Here is a 17,479-nt window from a genome sequence, read left to right on the forward strand (position 1 = left end):
CACAACCAAACACAACTGTCTGAATCAGACTGAAACACAACAACTGACATCATATTAGACATTTATCAATGTTTTGTGTGTCAGATCATTTCCTCATGTGATTTTAAATACAATCAATACTCCACAGGTTGTAGTAAACATTAAACCATCAATTCAAATGTTTTGTGTCATGTTGGTTATAATAAAAGATATTGGCTTTAACAAAATGTTGCACTCCCATCACTATGAATAGGGGACAATGTTGAGGGCTGCATTGGGTTTGGGCTCTCGCAAGACCCAACAGAAATCTCCAATCTAGTGGATGATCAGACAATTTTGCAGGGCCTGGTGGGATTTGGCGTTTATTAGAAATGGAGTCAACACATGAAGGGGAGAAGAAAATTAAGCCAAACAGCATGTGGCACAAACCCTGGCAATTTCGGAGAGCACAAGTCAGAGGGATGCAGTTATATACTATGTGCCTCACGACTGGAAGAACTGATGAGCACTAGTGGTGACCCATCAGGTTGTTAAGAGTCACACTGTTTGTTTACTTAATCCTTTAGACACAAACACAGTCGCGTTTACACAACTAAGCTGAAGTCAGCTTCTGGTCTGTATCTATTCATCAATCTGGCTAGTGGCTAAACTGATCTCTAAAACAAATACCTTATGGAAAATAAAATGTTTTGATTTGCTAAAGACGAGGGGAGATGACGAGCATGGATCAAGTATGTGCGCAGAGGTTCGGCAGCAAGGCAAGAATTCAGGGACCTGTAGCTACCCAGCAAACACAGAACATTACCCTAACGTTATTTTTTGGTTATTTTTTTGGGAACCAAATAATAACGTTCTCATAACATTGTAGGGTGGTTTTTTTTAAATAACCTAAAAATAACTTGTACAAAAACGTTCTCTAATGGTTATTTAAACTTTCCTGGCTAACCAAAAACAAACCTTGGAAACACAATATCATCGTGTGTGTGTGTGTGTGTGTGTGTGTTACATTGAGATAAAACATCTCTAAACGTCTGCTGACAAACATACTGTACTGATATGATCAATGCAAAACTCACCTGAGAAAACTGTACATGATCCAGTATGAAGGCATAAAAGAGATACAGGTGATTATTATTTGACATTTTCTGTACAACTCAAGGTTTGAACTTTGTTTACACATTGCAGATGCAGTGAGATCTTTATTAAAGTTAAGCAGATTGACTTCTACATTCTCATAACTATAATATAAATAGTATTTTCATTATTGATCATTATGTGTTACATTAATACTGCTTTCATTGTTATGGTCCAGTTACAATCTTACAGATATCACTACATCACTTTAGTAGGCTACTATTATTATATTATCACCCAAAACATCATTCTATCAGGAAATCATTGTGAATACCTCCATGTACTCCATCTTTGACTAGGTTTATAATATAGTTTGAATTGAAGTACTACTCGATACATTATTTAAATAAGAAAAAACACTATGGTATACATTTTCCAGCAAATGTACTGAGGTCACGGATCAAAAAAATAATGCATGTGAATGAAAAAATAATTAGCATCAATCAGAACTTTAAACACATTTAATTGCACAAAACTGGAAAATGAATGCAAAGTTATCCAAGTTGCATACAAAATCACATTTTCATTTTTTCTTCTCTCTATTATTTTTTGTATGCTTGTGCTGTTTTTTCCCTGGATTGCACTTCCACATTCTGCGCTTGCTTTTCCAAAAGTTGCAGTTAAAGTTTCATGCAAATCAGGGTGGACCATTGGTCAACTAGTTTTAGATTGACAGCTCCTCTAGCCATTTTTTGGTGAAAAAAGGTCCACTGTTGGAGCAATCTTTAGAAAATGGAAGAAGCTAAACATGACTGTCAATCTCCCTAGGCCTGAGGCTCCATGCAAGATCTCACCTCATGGGGTCAAAATGTTCCTAAAAAAGGTGAGAAATCAGCCCAGAACTAAACAGGAGGAGCTGGTCAATGACCTGAAAAGAGCTAGGACCACCGTTTCCAAGGTTACTGTTGGTAATACACTAAGACGTCATGGTTTGAAATCATGCATGGCACGGAAGGTTCCCCTGCTTAAACCAGCACATGTCCAGGGCCGTCTAAAGTTTGCAAATGACAATTTGGGTGATCCAGAGGAGTCATGGGAGAAAGTCATGTGGTCAGATGAGACCAAAATAGAACTTTTAGGTCATAATTCCAATAAACGTGTTTGGAGGAATAAGACTGATGAGGACAATCCCAAGAACACCATCTCTACTGTGAAGCATGGGGGTGGTAGCATCATGCTTTGGGGGTGTTTTTCTGCACATGGGACAGGGCGACTGCACTTTATTAAGAAGAGGATGACCATGTATTACGAGATTTTGGGGAACAACCTTCCCTCCCTCAGTTAGAGCATTGAAGATGGATTGAGGCTGGGTCTTCCAACATGACAATGACTCGAAGCACACAGCCAGGATAACCAAGGAGTGGCTCTGTAAGAAGCATATCAAGGTTCTGGCGTGTCCTAGCCAGTCTCCAGACCTAAACCTAATAGAGAATCTTTGGAGGAAGCTCAAACTCTGTGTTTCTCAGCGAAAGGCCTGAAATCTGACTGATCTAGAGAAGATCTGTGTGGTGGAGTGGGCCAAAATCCCTCCTGCAGTGTGTGCAAACCTGGTGAAAAACTACTGGAAACCTTTGACCTCTGTAATTGCAAACAAAGGCTACTGTACCAAATATTAACATTGATTTTCTAAGGTGTTCAAATACTTATTTGCAGCTGTATCATAAAAATAAATAGTTAAAAAATCAAACATTGTAATTTCTGGATTTTTTTTAGATTATGTCTCTCACAGTGGACATGCACCTACGATGATCATTTCAGACCCCTCCATGATTTCTAAGTGGGAGAACTTGCAAAATAGCAGGGTGTTCAAATACTTAGTTTCCTCACTGTATATATTCAAATACTTCATCATCCAAAACTATATAAAAAACTGCCATGCTTTTTTGTTCTTTGCTTTTCCGTTTTCTGTTTCTATTTCACATAAATCTGCTTTGGAACAATGAACAATTTTGCGCTATATAAATAAAACTGCATTGAATTGAATTATAGACGCACTCACATTTGTAGGCCAAGGAAGTATTTTTTGAGGAGCACAACTAATGAAATTTACATTTTCTGGGTTTGGAAAGCACTGTTTCAAAGTCCCAGAAATGTAAATTGTATCCATGACTGTGTGAAATTACAACTGCAGAACTTGAGCAAACCAAGAGCCTCTTGACCTGAAAAGATGAGCAGAGAGAGAGAGAGAGCGAGAGAGAGAGAGAAAGAGAGAGTGTGTGTGTGTGTACGTACTGGATAATTTTATCATTGCCCTAGTTCTTCTGTCACTTCCCAATGAGATGAATGACCCAGCTCATCCTGCCTCTCTCTCTCTCTCTCTCTCTCTCTCTCTCTCTCTCTCTCATTACAGTAACTCTTCATCGTGTATCTGTGTACTGCAGTATAACTTGATTTAACTCAAAATTTCAAGGAAAATTAAAGCGATAAATTTGTGTCGATGATAAAAGTGGTGAATGAGAGTTAGATTTGTTTTTTATGTTTATAAATGAATCTCTTATTCAGTGCCATGATGCTGTTAGTACTGCTGGATATTAACTCATCACTATAGTATACCTGCATTACAGTGTTGTGACACATTTTCATTTTTTGTGCGCAACATCCATTTTAAAAGCCGGCTGGTAAAAAACAATGTCATGGGAGCACACATAAAACATGATTAAAACAGTGACATGTATGATCCAGTGGGAGGATGAAATTAAAAAGTGGCTTAATATATCATATGAAGATATATTTAATCATTTCATGTTGTTGCTCGGGGGTGACGGGTCTTCAATGCGCAACTATAACAGCACAGAGACATACCAGTATCTTTACAATGGCAAAGTCAATCAAGTGTTTGTACATGAAATAGACCAAGACTTTGTGTTTAAGGTGATCCTTTAAAATGTCACAACAATCCCACTGGTGTGATTTTTTTTTTTTTAGTTTTTGAGTTTTTATGGTGACACTTCAAGCTTCACGCTGTCCGAAACAGCAGTAGCGTTCTCATTCAATACATTGTCAGTTATTTGAACACACAATAAGAAACATATTAAACTATTACATTTATTCAGTATTGCTTTGGTTTTATGAAAATATTATTACATTTCTTCTTATGCACTAGATTGAGACATAAGCTTATGAAATTATTTGCTTTTTACATCTTATTTTACCTATTTTAATTGAAAACATAACAAAAGTACGCACAAACACATTACGAACTATTATACACATTAACTAAGCAGATTATGTTAAATATATTCTGTACTGTAATCGCATTTTTGTAATAATATATATCATATTTTCCAGAATAAAAGTCAGGCGCGACTGACTTGTAAGTCAGTATGAATTAATTTTGACATTTATGAGCCAAGAAACATCATTACCGTCTACAGCCATGAGAGTCCGCTATATGCTGCTCCTGTATTTATGTAATTCAATGAATTCAGTGATGTGGACTGACGAGCCTACGAATGCGCGTTGGCTTGTTCAGCATATTTACATACACATTTAGCACTGGTGAACAGATTATAGTCAAAACAAATGTTTTGTAGAGATTTACAGTGTTTGTACCAGCTATTATGGCAACCCTTAACTGCACAAATTATGCCAAATTATTTCATAATAAACATTACCAAGCCAGTCAAAACGGCACACCTGTGTCATTCGCAATATGACTACTATTATCTTTAGTGAAGTCTTACACAAAAGAGCTCAAAGATGGTGGTGCCCGTATTTATGTCAAAAATAAAGTGAATAGGGTTTATTTAAATGATTGTTTATTTGAATGATGGACTGCAGATCTTTATTTGGTGTGTGTGCAGTAAGATGACATCATACCTGAGGAGCTGCGATGCTGAGCGCTGCATTGCTCAACTCCATCTTATCCTGCGACTTCTCTCGGGCCAGACGCGCTGCTTCTTTAACCTCCTTAAAACGCTCTGCAAACTGAACAAAACATTTATCCTAAAGCACAGCCCAGTACATCCATGCAAGAGATAAAAACAGTTAACAAAACATTTCTATTTTCTATACAACCTGAGGTCTAAAGAATATGCAGACATCTCAGATATGAATGCTAATCCAATGTTGTGTAAGTTAGATTAGGTTCACACCTGATGCAGCTGTTGTTCGGTGGCAAACCCGAGTCCATAAACTGTGTTGGCTCGGCTGTCGGCCCATTGACCGAACTTCTGTGATGTCTTAGTGAAGGTCATGTTGGGACTGACGGTGCTGTTTATAATCGCCTACAGACAGAGACATCAACCATAAATATACCAAATAATATTACCTGAATAAAACATCTGAGCTTTATTGATGCTGTATCATGTTGACAATAAAGCAACTCTTCTCTTTAAAATAAAAATAAAAAATAGTTTGGGGCACGCCACAGAAGTAAATGTGAATACACATAAAATATGTGTAAAAGATTATAAAACCTTATGGGACTAGACAAGGAAGGTTTGTATATTATTTCATTTCTAAAATTATATCCAGTTATATATACACATACACAAAACGACACTGTAAGGTACAGATTCACATTAATCCACCAAATACCACTTAAAATGATTTAGACAATTTTGCTGTTAAAGGTTTACTCCACTTTCATAAAAAAAGTCCCGATAAGTTACTAAGCCCCATGTCATCCAAGATGACAGCCCCACCTGCTCGTACGACCCCAGAAGTCATGTGACCTGCAGCAGATTACCACAGTGACAGCCTGAATGACTGAACTCCTGACAGTGACATAATCTGAATGAATGTGGGTCAGATGAGAGGTGTTGGATTAAATCAAGACAGTCCTGTAATCCACATACAACTGAGATTTAAAGGCTTTGACACACACACACACACACACACACACACACACACACACACACACACACACACACACACACACACACACACACACACACACACACACACACACACACACACACACACACACACACACACACACACACACACACACACACACACACACACACACACACACACACCTTTGATTCATGAGTTTAATATGAGTACCCAAGTCACTGTATCATACACATATGTAAAGCGGTAAACAAAACACAAATATTTCACTAAATATTAGAAATTGGTTTTGACAAAATCTATTATGATATTAAAATACAGTAACCTACATAAAATAACGGAAGATCAATATGAATAAACTAAATAAAAGAAAAAAACAACTTTTGTAACCTGAATAGTTGTGGGTGTATTCATAATAAGCATCACGACAACATTAGCAATAAGAATTTTTAAGATTTTCTCCGCGGTTTTGTGAGAGTCTTGTAATATTCATGATAATGGGAAAAAAACACAACTTTTCATTTTGTTTATTGTGTTTGTCATCTGTGCTGCTACAAACATGCAGTCAGACATCAGAGCAGATTGGTAGCACTTTCTATGAAGACTCTATTTATAATGCATTATGAGGTCATTCTTAATGCATTACACTGCAGGCAACTTTATAATTCATCTGATAAAAAAATCTAATCAATTACAATACATTACAACAGTTTCAAGTTTGTGGTTATAGCTTGTAAGAGCATGATGATTTATCTGCATATAGTTTCAATAGTTATATTATATTATAAGTTTTAATGTATTATAAAAGTTTCATTTCCAGGTATGAGATGAAAGGTGGGCCAAGTGATATTCCAGGTGGGCCAGTTGGATTGTGTGTGGGGTTCTTTTATGCTTTAATCTACTCACATGTCTATAGTTTTAATATTTAACAAAATTGTTCAGTGGCGACCCATGACTGCTCATCCGAGGGGCACTTATTCAAAATATGTGTTCGGAGTGTCATGTGTGTTGCTCGTGTTTTCAAAATATGTGTTTGTTGCGTCATGTGATCCTGTGTGCATCACGTGTTTTGTTAAAATAAGTGCCTGCTGCACACGCGTCAAAACCACTTATGATAACAGAGACGCTCACACTCACAAAATGCTCGCAAGACACTCCCTAAACAGTAAACTCTGATTACGCATGAGACCTGGCAAAAGTGGGCATCTCTTTAATCATAAACCCTTTAGGGTGGTTCAGAATTTCAAAATATGTGTTCTGTGTGTCGAGAATCCCATGTGGATCACGTGTCTTATCAAAATAAGGGCCTGCTGTAGACACGCGTCTACAGCAGACACTTATTTTGATAAGACACGTGAGGCACATAGGACCTCTCGACGCGCAGAACACATATTTTGAAATTACGAACCACACACATGATGGGCCACATACATGTTGTGACGAATTTCGCATTGAGCGCCCTCGAAAAAAGAAGTCACCAGCCGCCACTGCAATTGTTAGGGTTGTTTGTTATTGTTGTGTTTTCTTCATTTTTTTTACATTTTTATATAAGAACTATTTAGTAACTTATATAAATATATATATATAAATGGTTAACATGTTAATTTTAACATTCTCTCTTTTTGCATTTGTAATATTTTTGACCCCTTTACAGATCTATTAATTAATTAAGTCAATTTTGATTTGATATAAAAGGGCAATTCTTTAAAATAACTATTTACATCAACTAAAACAAACCTGTTACTTGAGTGAAGCATTTACTGTAAAGAGGGTCGCACACTGGACACGCGCCATTCTAAAAAAACAGAACACATTGTTTTCTATGAGTATATGCACACTGTCGCCTACAGGTGGCGGCTGTCCGCGGCGCCCAGCTTTGACTCAGGAAGTTGCTCAAATCCCTGTTGCACCACAGAGCGCCACTCACATAATTTAACATTATATAACATCATATTTTTCCCAAATCGTTAGCGATTAACATTGGCTGCTAACGTATATTTAGCTGCTAACGTGTATTTAGCATTTTGTAGATGCTATCTGACTAAGCTCACGCTATTTATTGTGCACTTCCAGTGTACAAACCTCACAGTTGTCCTAGACGCAACTCGAGGCAGCGCTTCTCGTCTGATGTGCGACCCCTTAAGAATTGAGTTTATTCTTGTAATGTTTTGTTAAAAAGGGACTGTTCTTTTAAAATAACTATTTACATCAACTAAAACAAATGTGTAACAAACTAAAAATGTTAATTTTATCTGAAATGCAGTTTTTCTTAAGAGTTATTTTACAAAATACAAAAAAAAAGTACAAAAGATTTGCTGTTATGTGGTGTGGGGCCAGGGTGGGCCAAGCCTCTGATTGGGTGGGCCAGGCCCACTCTGCCCCCCCTCAATATTGCATAATATCTTACTACATCTTATAAGGAGATTTTGCATTTATCACTTTACTTAAAGCAGTAAAAGACCACTCATAAACATCCATAAGGCTTTATAATGTGTTTGTAAGTAAAGTAACAAAAGCTAGGTCTCATCATAAACTGTCATACGGCATTAACAATGTCCTCATAATGCATTAGAAATCTTTACATGTATATAATATTGTCAGGGATGTTTTTATTATTTTCAGTCTGATTCAGAAGAAAGAGTGAGATGATCCGTCTCATCTGTGTTTTACTCAAGGTCACGTGCGGTCTGTCATTCACTGCCATCGACTCTTCAGTCTTAGTTTCTGCTTGGCTGAGCAGCTTGCGGAGGTTCGATTCGCTCCATCAACAAACATTGATTTATACCAGCAGACACCGAATGCAATGTTTCTCTGTCCTGATGCCTGGAGTTTTTCCTCATTACACACATTACTGCTCTTTGATTCTACTTCATTGCTAAACCTCTCACAGATCACAGATCAGGTGTAAGATTATAAATGCTTCACGTCTATACGAAGTATTCTGTTGCACTTCTAATCACATCTAGTAAATCACATCTAGTCAATTATCATGGTCTAAAAGGTTGTAAGTCGCTGTTAGGTGCTTTTATCGCATTATACGGTAAGACTTTCTCTTTGCAGAAGTCGGATGGATTTCTTGGTATGCTGCCTTTGTGCACTAATAACAAGTAGACCGACTGTAAGTGCTCGTGGACCACACTTCAAAAGGCATTTTACCAAACTACTTATGAACATTGTGCAAACCCAGATGACCTCTACTACATCTGACAAAACGTGCAGCATACAGTTAGAGAAATACTGTATCCAACAATAAAATGCATTTGACATTTATTCACCAATGCATCAGATGTGATTTCATTCAGATGTCAATTCATAATATTGCATGTTAAATTCACACCTAATCAGACTAAAAGTGATCATTTATGGATATAATGTTAAAACCTCCTGATATTGATATGATCACAGATATATAAACTAAAGTCACTGAAGAACTTTTCCTAAAGAACAATAATCAAAAAAACTTTGTATGAGAGAAGATGCTCACCTTGGTCCCGCCCACACTGATGATGCGATAGGCGTGTCTACTAGCGTCATAAAAAAATGAGACGGTGACCGCATGTTTGCTGGCAGGAATCCAGTTGCGTTTGGAGGCGGGATCGATCTGAAACACATGAGCTCTTGTGCTGAAGAACGGCTGCTCTCTATGAGATACACAAACACACACAAGACATTGTGATGAGTGTTTATAATCACATGCACATATGCACTCACCTAAAGGGTTATTAGGAACACCTGTTCAATTTCTCATTAATGCAATTATCTTAATCAACCAATCACATGACAGTTGCTTCAATGCATTTAGGGGTGTGGTCCTGGTCAAGACAATCTCCTGAACTCCAAACTGAATGTCAGAATGGGAAAGAAAGTGATTCAACCAATTTTGAGCGTGGCATGGTTGTTGGTGCCAGACGGGCCCATCTGAGTATTTCATAATCAGATGGGCTGAGATTTTCACACACAACCATTTCTAGGGTTTACAAAGAATGGTGTGAAAAGGGAAAAACATCCAGTATGCGGCAGTCCTGTGGGAGAAAATGCCTTGTTGATGCTAGAGGTCAGAGGAGAATGAGCCGACTGATTCAAGCTGATAGAAGAGCAACTTTGACTGAAATTACCACTCGTTACAACCGAGGTATGCAGCAAAGCATTTGTGAAGCCACAACACGCACAACCTTGAGGCAGATGGGCTACAACAGCAGAAGACCACACCGATGAGTACCACTCATCTTTACTACAAATAGGAAAAGAGGCTGCAATTTGAACGAGCTCACCAAAATTGGACAGTTGAAGACTGGAAAAATGTTGTCTGGTCTGATGAGTCTCGATTTCTGTTGAGACATTCAGATGGTAGAGTCAGAATTTGGCGTAAAAAGAATGAGAACATGGATCCATCATGCCTTGTTAGCACTGTGCATTCTGGTGGTGGTGGTGTAATGGTGTGGGGATGTTTTCTTGGCACACTTTAGGCCCTTTAGTGCCAATTGGGCATTGTTTAAATGCCACAGCCTACCTGAGCATTGTTTCTGACCATGTCCATCCCTTTATGACCACCATGTACTCATCCTCTGATGGCTACTTCCAGCAGGATAATGCACCATGTCACAAAGCTCAAATCATTCCAAATTGGTTTCTTGAACATGACAATGAGTTCACTGTACTAAAATGGCCCCCACAGTCACCAGATCTCAACCCAATAGAGCATCTTTGGGATGTGGTGGAACGGGAGCTTCGTGCCCTGGATGTGCATCCCACAAATCTCCATCAACTGCAAGATGCTATCCTATCAATATGGGCCAACATTTCTAAAGACGATTGTCACCCAAAAAAAATAAATGTATAATAAATATACTTTTATACCACAACTTTTCGTCTTGCACTAGCTGTGTGCAAGCTTAATTTCTTCTCGACTGAACAAAGAAAGACAAAGATCTTGGATGACATTGGGGTGAGTAAATGATGAGGATTTTTTTATGAAAGTGGAGTAATCTTTTAAATGTGTTTGTCACAACACAGAAAAATGTGATATTAACCACCCAACCAAATTTGAATGATTAAAAATAAATAAGTAAAATAAGTTGTCAAAAACAGACAGGATTCTCTACTCTCAAACATTGGGGGCATGTCCTCTGTCACAGCTGAAACCACCCGCACTCCCGGGAAAGCTGCCATCTCTCTTAAAGAGGAAAAACATGGAAAAAGTCAGATTTTCATGTTTAAGTGCTATAATTGGGTCCCCAGTGCTTCTATAATCCTAGAAAACTTGATAAAGATCAACCCAGTAACTTAGTTTATGTAAACCATTCTCTACAAACATGTGAAAAATTAGGTCATTGAAATTGGTCTCCCCTTGTGATGTCAGAAGGGGATCTTATTATAATAATACCGCCCCTTAATCTTCACTATCCAACCACGGCACTGCCACATAGTGCAGAGATCAGATCATTTGCATTTTAAAGGAGACACACAAAACCGGCACATTTTTGCTCACACCTACAAAGGGACAATTTTCATAACAAATTATCTTTGGGGTATTTGAGTTAGAAATGCACATATGTACTCTGTGGACACCAAATATTTGACATCTTAAAAAAACCTTGTGAAATGCTCCCTTTAACTTTCAAATACGGCTACAACCTGATTGGATGCTTGTGATTGTGTTGGGGGCGGGGCTAAAATGGTAGCTCGATGATGCAATGGATCCACGTAGCACAATAATCCTGAACATAGAAATGGTAAAAAAAAATTCTCCACAATTCAGTACTTCATAGTTGTCTTTGTAACGTGTTTCAGCAATACAAACATTTATAATAACTTAAGAAACAATTCTCTGAAATGACTTCACATGAACTTTAAATATTGGAGCCTGAACTTTACAAGCACATGATATTTGATTTCATGCATTTCTGTCTGTGTTTTCCTCATCATGTCATGACAGACTCTTTAAACTCAGACTGAAATAAACAATAAATGATGAGATGAAATCTGTCCTCTGATGGACGTTTATATCATCTGACTGACAGATTGTCTATGATAATGACAGTTAATGTGTTATGGTTAAACTACATGTGAGCACCCCATCAAAGACTTTGTCATCTCTGACAGCTTTATTTTTAGTCTTCTTGATTTCAAATGATATGATAACACCAGAATGTATCTGTGAATCTATTAAACTAAAGCAAGACAGTAGACATCAGTAACAGCTCCCTGTGTGATGACGGGATCATGAAATGAAATCCAAGAGATTCCGGAAAGGTCAGATTTCAGAAATATCAAATTAAATAACCATTACATTGAGAAGACTGTCTGCACCTGATAATATCCCATAATAATGGGCTTTCTGGAAATGAATCTGGATGAGATGTTATTACCATACAGTATTCCAGCAGTAAAGGTCATTCAGAGGAAAACATCTGGTGTGATGCGTCCTAAAGCAGCGTTAACATAAACTATCAATTATTATTGTTCATCAAATCAGTCAACAGAATGAAGCTCAGGATCTAATCTGAGAAAACCTCTCATTTCATTCTCCCTTCAGCATCTTACAATAAATCCAGAATGAGTCTCGTATGAAAAGGTCATAGTTGATTTCTCAGGGATCTGAATGAAACACAGATTTCTTATGTAACACATGCTGAGAGAAGCGGTAAGACCTGGACTTAGATTGAACTTCTATTCAGTCTTCTGTTGCTAAACCCCGAGCCTGAATCTTTTTAACCACAAGCTCCTACAGACAAACACATCCTTAAAAATCCACCAAACACCATCACACTATCACAGCACTTCTTAAAGCCTGTCCTAAATTCCCAGAAATCCATGAGGTGTTTCTTATACATTCACACATCATATATCTCCTCTGACTTAGGCAAGACTTTCACGGCCACAACGCAAAGCTGAGTTACACTGCAGGTGTGTATTATTTTCAAACAATTCAACGGACCAGAGTCAATTATTCTGCTTATACCAAGGTTACCACCACATAAAATATTGTTCAGGTGTTTCAGTAAGGAATAATTGACGACGGGCCATTGAATTATAAGAAAATAATGCACACCAAGGTGGTAATGCGGCACGACGCGAAGCGGAGTGCCGTTACACCGCGGGTGTGCATTATTTTCAAATAATTCAAAGGACCGGAGTCAATTATTCCGCTTATACCACGGTTACCACAAACATTGCTCTGATGCCTATTTTTAAGACATTTGACAAGTTAGGTGTGCGTTTTACAGAAAAATAATCAACACCCATAGAACATTTCTCAGCCAATCAGAATGCAGCATTCAACAGACCCGTGGTATAATTTAAAATAATTCAAAGGACCGGAGTCAATTATTCCACTTATACCACGGTTACCACAAACATTGCTCTGGTGCCTATTTTTAAGACATTTGACAAGTTAGGTGTGCGTTTTACAGAAAAATAATCAACACCCATAGAACATTTCTCAGCCAATCAGAATGCAGCATTCAACAGACCCGTGGTATAATTTAAAATAATTCAAAGGACCGGAGTCAATTATTCCACTTATACCACGGTTACCACAAACATTGCTCTGGTGCCTATTTTTAAGACATTTGACAAGTTAGGTGTGCGTTTTACAGAAAAATAATCAACACCCATAGAACATTTCTCAGCCAATCAGAATGCAGCATTCAACAGACCCGTGGTATAATTTAAAATAATTCAAAGGACCGGAGTCAATTATTCCACTTATACCACGGTTACCTAATACATTGCTATAGTGAATATTTTTAAGACATTTGAAAAGTTAGGTTTGATTTTTAATGAAAAATAATCAACACCCATAGAACATTTCTCAGCCAATCAGAATGCAGCATTCAACAGACCCGTGGGTATAATTTCAAGATATTTGACAGGTTTTTGTCCTTAAAATGATATTGTGAGTAGGATTGAGAGAGTCAGATGACTTCAGTCTCCTTAAAAAAAGCTCAAGATGTGTTTAGTGCCAAGAGAGGTCAACACTATATACTGACTGATGCCTGAGGAAGACATTTAGGGCTAGATTTACAAAACGGTGCAAATTAGCATGACAGCGCAATTCCCAAAAAAAAAAAAAAAACGCCGAAGGGAGTGGTAATATCTGCGAGTTATTAATTAGAAAGGTGCAAATTAAATAACACAACAGCTGGCGCAATAATGATTTCCATAATAACCAACAACACAATCTACTAAGAGAAGAGCAAATTAGTTCAGGGTCACAAATAAGTAGAGCTGATGAGGTGCGGGTGATCTACTAATGTCTGATGTGCTTAAGTTCAGCACCATGGACATCATAGCTGAAAATTCGGGAAAATCTCAGCTGAGCGAACGAAACCATAGTACACTGAAAAGAACCAGAGGACAAAAAAAAGTAAAAAAAAGTTTACAAGACGTTTTGAAACACCTGGTTTTGTGTGACTTCTCCTCGTGACTCCCATTTTATTTCATTCAGCAAATAAAAAAAAACATGATTTGGCAAAGAGTATTATTAAATAATATGCTCCTCTTGCATCGTGTTTAGCTTAGAGATGTTTAGCATGTTTAGCACTTTTTATATGTTTGTGAATGTGGGTAGACTACCATTATTCAAAAAAGACAAGGTAAAAATGGTTTTTCATTTTCTGTCCCCTTTAACAACAAAATGATGGTTTGTGCTGGCGCAAGCTGTTAGTAAATCTGGCCCTTAGTTATAAATTGTTTTGCTTTTAGTTTTGTGTACATATTTCCTGTATTTTCTGTTTGTTTCTTAATAAAAAGAGTGAAAAATAAATATGGATGGACATTAAAACCATCAAAGCTGGTGGTGCTGACCTTGTGGACTTATGCACAGTCAGTACTGTACATCATGAAATAAATTTACATTTCATGGTAATGTGTCACATTATTGCATATTTAGAGGAAAAAGAAACTGAAATCTAATGCAGGACTTTTAACAATTGGACATTTACTAGTGGTGAAGTGTCTTTTAATTTGCACATTTACACCTGTTATTAAGATGCATTTTGGTCAATTAGATCAAAAGTAGATGGGAGAGATCCACATCTGGTGTTTTAATCTGCGTCTTTTGTTCACTTTCAATTCGCTTCTGTCCTGATTACTGCGAGGGGATGGTCTATGGATCTCTGCTTTCGTTAAAAAAAAGGGTGGGAGAAATGACGTGTTTAATGACGCAAAATGAAACAAAAATGAAAGAGGTGGAGAGCAGCCACTTTAATTTGATCAATGAAAGCCTAAAAACCACGCTGGACATAAGGGTGGTCCTTATTTTTCAACTTAAAAGTTCATGCTCTCACCTCACCAATATGTTTGAGTAAATAAAAAAATAAAAAAATTCTAAGTTAATTAATATTTAGAGGTTGCTCAAGACCTTTGAAGTTTAATACATTCATGTATTATATGGCAGCAATGGCCTTATTTGAGCATGCTCCATGCAATTAAATCTCCTGTTTTAGATTTGATATGTCTTTCAAAGCAAGAAAGCTTCATTGTGAATGAAGCACAATAGACAATATACACTGAGACAATGGCTGAAGCAACACGAAGCACGTCTGCTATATGGTAACTCAGATCAGAAGAGACTGAAATAACTTGAACAAAGTTACCCTCCAAGAAGCAAGTTTTGTGTGTGTTGTGCGTTTTTAAATGGTATACTTTTTGCAAAAAAGATGTGATTTTGGAAATATTCAAAGGCTTTGAGCAACCTCTAGATATTGTACGAACACTTTAATTTTGCACAGTGTGTTTTTATTGATATCCTAACACATTTTGGGGGTGAGAGTTGAACATTTAAAAAAATAAAAATACCCATTATAAGGACCACCCTACTAAACACTGTGAATTTGCACTAAAAAGTCAGGACCGATGTAAAAACATTGTGCTCGGTACATCATACATTACATGAATAGGTGGAGAGTAGGCGTCTTTTGTAGCTGTTTGAAGTGAACACATTCAACCACATGCACATCTACACCACAAAAGCAATCCGATCATATGAGTTTTTGACTATCTCTGCATGTGGTCGAAAGTGGATGAGCTAAAAACGCTTCACACCCCATTTACACCTGTATACAGCATCGTAAACTTAAGATCAGATTGACCAAAACACATCATAATACCAGGTGTAAACAGGGCCTATGAGAGCTGGTTGGAAGGATAGAGAAACAAGAGGTCTTGGAAAACAAACTAAATTAATTTTTTTAATAAAATGATAAATCGTACACAATTAAACCAGGAATATGTACTAATAAAATTTCCCATAGTCTAAGAGTCTCTACTTTAAAACAACAGGGCAGTTTGAAGGACACAAAACTAAAAAAGAAATGAGGTCAGGCTTGTTCTGACCCAACAGCATCACGTCTGAACAAATCATCTTCATCACTGCTGATTTAATCCACCGTAACACCGCAGAAGGTCAAACTACAACAACAGCTTTATAGTCAGACGTAAAGAAACACGGCACACCGGACCTTCATCGAGACCAACACTTGAGACGCAGCAACACAACATACATTGTGCAGTAGTCATGGCAACTGGAAAAAACTATACACCCTGTTTCATCAACAAAATCCCATCTGTGTGAGATGTGTTTATGGTCATCACTTTCTGTAGAGATTAACAGGTCATATCTCATCTATACTGTAGGACTGCACTGTAAATACTTCATCATGTCAAACAGGTGCCTTTCTCCATTTTATCAGACAAATCCTGTCTTTAATTTACAATGACATGGTACAACTTGAATACCATAATATGTACTTTGTTGCCAAAGATAAGTTGACCTAGATATTTGACAGATGTACATAAAACAACAAGACTTCATATGATATTTATTTACTTAAAATCAAAAGATGAATTATACACAAACAAGGCCATTACAAGAACAAAATGAACTTCTGGACAAGCTTACACAAAAAACACAATCACAGAAATCAGCTCATCATCTCAAATGATCACTCATTTTGTTTCATCTCTCAGTCTAAACTTACATAAGATATCTTAAACAAAGCATCTCTGACCATAGACATAGATAGACACAGATGAACTCACCTCTCTCTGTGTAATGAAAACATCCTCACTGGACAGATGGACCGAGTCTTTATCTATAACAGCAAAGAAAAATGACAGAAAATCAATCATCTATAAATCCTAACATTAAAAAAAAGTTTTACTAGAAATGAGTGACACTATTTTGTGTGAAATGCTAAATGCAAATGTCACATCTATACATTTTATTTATACAATGAATAACTGCTATAATAATACTAATAATTATTATTTATTAATTTGTTAACTGTCAGTCTATAAGCCAGAAAGACTTTAAGGTGACATCATTTAAAAGTTACATCAATACATTCAATTCTGATACTTTAATGTGCGTCATTTCTAAAAGATCAATGACGTCCCTTCACAAAATTAACACGTGCACCTTTTTTTCGACATTACAATTTCCTACATAAAAAATGTAGATATATAATGTTTCTGAAGTGTCATCATTTAAAAATCTAGTTTAGTTTTAAATTATTGTAAAACGCAGCATTTCTGTAAAAATCAAAATATATTTTTATGTTACTTT

At 36.9% G+C, this 17,479-nt stretch overlaps 1 protein-coding gene across 1 annotated transcript in view; it reads right to left on the reverse strand.

The window, feature by feature from the left end:
* LOC129443223 (homer protein homolog 3) overlaps positions 1-17,479 on the reverse strand; it is a 28,523-nt gene that overhangs the window by 10,118 nt on the left and 926 nt on the right. Inside the window, exons 2-5 of the mRNA XM_073857496.1 lie at positions 16,954-17,006; positions 9,395-9,551; positions 5,208-5,339; positions 4,933-5,040 (exon numbers count right to left, since the gene is read on the reverse strand). Of these exons, the coding sequence (XP_073713597.1) occupies positions 4,933-5,040; positions 5,208-5,339; positions 9,395-9,551; positions 16,954-16,976 (420 nt within the window). The 5' untranslated portion in view covers positions 16,977-17,006. The remainder of the gene's footprint in view (positions 1-4,932; positions 5,041-5,207; positions 5,340-9,394; positions 9,552-16,953; positions 17,007-17,479) is intronic.

The sequence above is a fragment of the Misgurnus anguillicaudatus genome, chromosome 2 (genome assembly GCF_027580225.2).
Source record: "Misgurnus anguillicaudatus chromosome 2, ASM2758022v2, whole genome shotgun sequence".
NCBI classification, from domain to species: domain Eukaryota; kingdom Metazoa; phylum Chordata; class Actinopteri; order Cypriniformes; family Cobitidae; genus Misgurnus; species Misgurnus anguillicaudatus.